This window comes from Coregonus lavaretus (assembly GCF_964263955.1).
Source record: "Coregonus lavaretus genome assembly, chromosome: 29".
Lineage (NCBI taxonomy): Eukaryota > Metazoa > Chordata > Actinopteri > Salmoniformes > Salmonidae > Coregonus > Coregonus lavaretus.
The window spans coordinates 24,915,505-24,921,418 of NC_140016.1; the positions used below are offsets into that span (position 1 = coordinate 24,915,505).

The 5,914-nt window shown below is 43.4% G+C and overlaps 1 protein-coding gene across 1 annotated transcript; it reads right to left on the reverse strand.

The window, feature by feature from the left end:
• Nucleotides 1-2,543: 2,543 nt before the first annotated feature.
• Nucleotides 2,544-4,279, reverse strand: selenoh (selenoprotein H). Its single transcript, XM_084147047.1, has 5 exons — nt 4,219-4,279; nt 3,696-3,834; nt 3,277-3,419; nt 3,069-3,187; nt 2,544-2,814 (listed from the first exon to the last, which is right to left on the reverse strand). Exons 1-4 carry the CDS (start codon nt 4,238-4,240, stop codon nt 3,081-3,083), a joined length of 411 nt encoding a protein of 136 aa, XP_084003173.1. The 5' UTR covers nt 4,241-4,279; the 3' UTR covers nt 2,544-2,814; nt 3,069-3,080.
• Between the last annotated feature and the right edge of the window lie 1,635 nt (nt 4,280-5,914).

A 5,914-nucleotide genomic window follows, 5' to 3' on the forward strand; every position in this document is an offset into this window, starting at 1 on the left:
TCCTGAGGCCCATTGTCGTGCAATTCATCCGCCGCCTATCCTCATGTTTTAGCATGATAATGCATGGCCCCATGTCGCAAGGATATGTACACAATTCCTGGAAGGTGGAAATGTTCTTCCATGGCCTGCATACTCACCAGACATGTCACCCATTGAGCATGTTTGGGATTCTCTGGATCGACGTGTACGACAGCGTGTTCCAGTTCCCGCCAATATCTAGCAACTTCGCACAGCCATTGAAGAGGAGTGGGACAACATTCCACAGATCACAATCAACAACCTGATCAACTCTATGCGAAGGAAATGTGTTGCGCTCCATGAGGCAAATGGTGGTCACCAGATACTGACTGGTTTATTGATCCACGGCCTACTTTTTTTTTTTAAGGTATCTGCAGTGCTTGACTTGGGTAGGAGCTCACCGGAGCTGAGTACCGGCACCTAACATTTAATACTGCTTGAGCTCCTGTTCCTCTTACAGAATATTAGCTCAAAAGTATTGTGGAGCTCCTGCACCTTAATATAAACAGTACCGGCACCCAAAATGAGTACCAGCACTTATTTCAGTACAAGTCAAGCACTGGGTATCTGTGACCAACAGATGCATGTTGGTGAAATCCATAGATTAGGGCCTAATGAATTTATTTCATTTGACTGATTTCCTTATATGTAACTCAGTAAAATCTTTGAAATTGTTGCATGTTGCATTTATATTTTTGTTCAGTGTATATTGTTACCCAGTGTTTCCCAAACTGTGAAACAGTAACCCTCCAGGGTAAACAAGCCAGCTCAACCTGCATCAAGCGCTTTTTGTCACATTGTGTTCATCATTATGGACAGACATGATTTTTGAAGGGGATACTCAGGGAGCTGGTATGGGTCTTACTTGGAGTACACTGACAGTATATTGAAAATATTTTGGGAACCACAGTTGTACAGTAACCTAATAGAGGAAATGTGTTGCACTGCAAAGAGACACCAGTAGAAGTCATCGTGTCCATGCCAGAGGAGCTTGACGCTTGGGTCATCAGAGGAAGGACTGGGGAGCAACCCCATTGGTCAGTCCTCATCATTCTGCGTCCAGCTAACAAAACCTAGAGGACTGGCAGTGAAGAACAAGGAGAAACAGAGACTGTTTTCAAAAATGATTTTGGATCAGCGGATCATACTCATAATAGTTGAGTTAGGTAAAGCCATCTAGCTTTATGCCCGTCCAGAGGCACACCTCTACAGGAAGGAAAGATGAATGGTTAGTACAAGAAAAAGGACAGCTTCTGGGTGCCGCCGTGTCATGCCAAAGATAAACAATATTAATCCGTATTTCCAGACACCTTGTCCTGCACTAAATAGCACTTTCAATGACGATTCTGTGTCCATTAGTAGAATGGATAGTAGAATCTTTCATAACATGACGTGGAAGTACTCACCTTTCCCTCCCTCCACAAGTGTGACCTTCAGGCTTTTCTTGCAGGGTTTCAGAACCACAATGAGGTCTGGGCGGGCGGCCAGGAGGGCGTCTCGCACCCCCTCAGCACACCGCCGGTGCACATATCAGCTCTTACTGCAGAATGACAACAGAACACAGTCACAACTCACTATCACAAGTTTTTATTTTCAGAGGCAATTTGTCTACGATTTTTAAGTGGTCTGTTCCTTTCCTGTACACTTGAGATTATCCAGATGGTATAGATAGATAGGCTATTGGTGATGGGAGTGTGGGAAATTGACTCAATGCATTTACATAAATTGATGTGTGGTCCTAAAAGTGGTATTCTTTAGGGGGGTGGCTGTGGATATTCAAGTATTCAATGGACCACCCTCTCCCTCTGTAGTAGTCCAAGTCCTGCTCCTCTCGTTGACCCCTCTTCACCGACCATGGTCTCCTTCTCTGTCCCCCCTCGTTGCTACCCTTGCGCTTAGAGCCTCATCCAAAACACACGCACACAAAACAACAACAAAAAGCTGCACCAACAGCACAGTCGTTCTTACAAAACTTCACATCTGCACTGTTCAAGTATTTTTGTTGTAGTAAAATGTTCAGTGGACATTTAAAAGTAGTCCTTGCGCATAGAGTTGTACGGTTTAACTTTTCAATCATTGTTTAAAAAAAAATAACATTTTAAAGTGAAAAATCTTATTCTCAGCATTACTCTTAACGTTGAATTGCCTGACTAAATACCAATGTAGGCGCCATCATTTGTACGGCTTAAAATAGCAGTGATTAAAATAGAAAGACTGACAGGACAGGCATCAAATAAATAATGTAGGAGGAACATCTGGGGAGATAAGGTTTACATTGGAATAAGAGAAAATCCTAAATAAAACAGAAGTGATGGAGGTGCAAGAGAGACCGAGTGCGTCAGATAGGTGTTTGTGTCCTCTGCTAAATTTAGAGTTAATATGATATTTTACAAATAGCAGTTAATCCCAAATTCCATTCACAGCCAGCCAGGCACATGTCAGACACGTGGAATGTGTCAGAGTACATGTTACCTATTTCAAAATGATGCCAACTTTCCAAACCAAAACAACGTGACACACTGAAGAAAATGTAGAAACAATCTTTATTCTTCATAGACAAACAAAAGCAGATGAAATATTTTATAGCATTATTGGATAATATGAACAAGAAGTGAACACAACTGTAAAAGCAGCAATATTGTAAAAGAGGGACAGTGAGAGACACAATTAGATGTCACCGTGTATACAGGCCAGAGGAGTTTGACGCTTGGGTCATCAGAGGAAGGACTGGGGAGCAACCCGGTTGGTCAGTCCTCATCATTCTGCGTCCAGCTGCTACAAACCCTGTATGACTGGCTGCAAAGAACAAAAGGAGAATTCACAATTTTAGTCAAAAATTCTCATGGACAATTGGATAATGGTATATTTGATCCAGTCAAATAAGTGGATTGTATTGATTTAGTGCTTTTCTCTTTGTCTCAGTGTTATTACTGGCTCTAGTAGCCAAACCCTCTCAACCAGTTGGTCTATTTCAATGGCTTTCTTTCTATCAAAGTTTGGGTCAATCCGATTAGAATTTAGTCAGTTGAATTGATTCTGCCTATACAGACCATCAAAGGTGTCTATTCAGTCTTCAGTGCCTTCGCCAAGGCAGAAACTACAACTTTAGGCTCAGGAAACTTCAGCTTGCGAGGCGGGCCTTTCTTTATGCCTGACCACAGACACACCTCTGTAGTAGATGAGAGCAATAGATTAGACAAAAGAAAGGCGTGAAGTAGAGAAGACATTTCACACAGGTAAATCCCTAGACGTCCTCACCTTTCTCTCCTTCAACCAGCTTCACTTCAAAACTTTTACTCCGAGGCTTCTGGGGGTTCAGAACCACAGTGAGGTCTGGGTGGGCAGCCAGGAGGGCAACTCTGACCTCCTCGGCATTACGCCCATACACTCGTCAGCTTTTACTGCAGAAAGACAGAACAGTGAGAGTTAGTTAACTGGTTATGCTTTCCTGCAGCAGAGATGTAGCTTATTTCTTTGCCCTTCAAATTGTACTAATTGGGTAAAAGCAAAAACCTACAGAAGGGTTGCTCTCCAGGAACAGCGTTGGAGACCCCTGAGCTATTTGCATGCCAGATTATGCCATTTTCATATCACTGACACTGGAATACAATGTCCAATGAATTTATATTTTGTCATCTTTTTCGTCACTCAAATGTATTGGTGTGTTCAGTTCTCACCAGTGTTCAATGACCACCCTCTGGCCCTCTGTGACAATCTCCGGGTGGTCGTCCTCTCCTTTACCCCTCTTCCCCTCCGCAGCCACGGACGACTCCTCCGTCTCCACCTCCGCGCTTGCCTTGCGCTTCAAAACACGACCTGTCCAACAACAGGCAGTGGGGTTGGCCAGAGAGGAAAAAGCGAATCGAGGTTTCACTCTAGCCTAAATTTGCGTTTCTATGCGCTTATTTTGGACCTAACTTGTCGCCTGCCTTCCCGCCTTTGGGACAACGACTCCCATTGTTAGGGCGGAGACATGAGCATCTCGTCATATATACAGATCTCTGGGTTAGCTACTGTGAAAGTCAACAAGCTAGTTAGCTAATCTGTCCCTACATTGCTAATGTAGCTAGCTAGTTCGGAGTTGTCTGTCTCTGCTTTAGTGTCTAGCAATTTATCTTGTAATTCAGTGAAAACTTATTTCCTTAGTGCAACTTTATGACTAAGCTAGATTTCAAAAGCGTGTGATGTTGTATGGTTTACCTGCTTTAGCACGGGACGCCATTGCTGTTATTGATATTGTGTAATAGTGAACTTTCGCGGGTTTGGAATAGGTTTCTTCTTCTTAGGTGGAGTTTAACTGTGGTTGGCATCCAATATATTGCATTACCGCCCCCAGCTGACCTATAATATAAATCCATTACACTTTGTGATACAAAATGGTAAAAGGGGAAACGGGAAAAATAAAATTAAAATATATTTTGAATTACCCTACCAACTAAACCTACACACATTAAAACCCACCACCTTATTCCACTACTTTAACCCTATATGATCGTACCCCAGGCCAACAACCTGAGAGGACAGGACACTACCACTCAACACACCCTGTAACTTTTCTGAAGTCAAAACTAGTACCCCCAGGTACTTCTCTGCAGCTGCCACCACGACATCTATTTTCTGTGACTTAAGTTCCATGTCTGCGATACAGTTGATACCCATTGCTATGAACACTAAGAAGCCAACCTTACTGAAACATATATCACTCATTGGCCTATCCCTCTGTTCTGGCACAGATCTACTATTCACATGGATCCTCTCAGTATCCCTCACGCTTGATCCACCCTCCTCTACTTTCTTCACTGCCTCAGCATACGACACCTTCTGACTACTCTGACCCTGGCCACCTCAACCTGCCTCTCTCTCAGCGGACACCTCCAATCCCCAGCAACATGGGCAGCCCTACAGTTGACACACACAACTTTTTCGACCGAAACTACACATTCCTCTGTCCAATGTCCTCCTGCACACTTCCTACATCTTAGAATCTCCCTCCTACACACTGATGTGACACCTATAACACCACCACTGTATTCGGCACAAAAGCTCTAACAGCATAACTCATAACGTTACTTTGTCAGGTAAAGACTCTGAATCAAAGCTCAAAAGAACAGACTGTGTCACCTCTATTTCACAACGCTCCCCACCGGATCTGCGTTGCACCAAACGGCAGGCGTCACAAACACCAGGAATCTTCAACATAAATTGCTCCACCTCCACACCTAACACTACCCCAGAAATCACTTCCTTCAATGGTGCCCTGTACCTAAGCGCAAAGCAAGATACAGGTCTTTCACCAAGTTGCGTCGCACGAAGCGCCTGCTCCCTCTAATCTGAAGAAACACAAACAAACATCATAAGTCAACTTCGGGTTACCTTCTCCGACTCAACAGCACCCACCATCTTTTCCACCCAACCTGAAACCACCCATGGAGCAGCCAAAAGGCCTGATTCAACCCTCTTCAAAAATCTCACTCCCACTGGACCAAACGTACCTTCAGTGGCCCAACTGTTTAGCTAAAAAATATATATATATATATATATATATATATATATATATATATACAGCTCAAAAAAACAAAGGGAACACTTAAACAACACAATGTAACTCCAAGTCAATCAAACTTCTGTGAAATCAAACTGTCCACTTAGGAAGCAACACTGATTGACAATAAATTTCACATGCTGTTGTGCAAATGGAATAGACAACAGGTGGAAATTATAGGCAATTAGCAAGACACCCCCAATAAAGGACTGGTTTTGCAGGTGGTGACCACAGACCACTTCTCCGTTCCTATGCTTCCTGGCTGATGTTTTGGTCACTTTTGAATGCTGGCGGTGCTTTCACTCTAGTGGTAGCATGAGACGGAGTCTACAACTCACACAAGTGGCTCAGGTA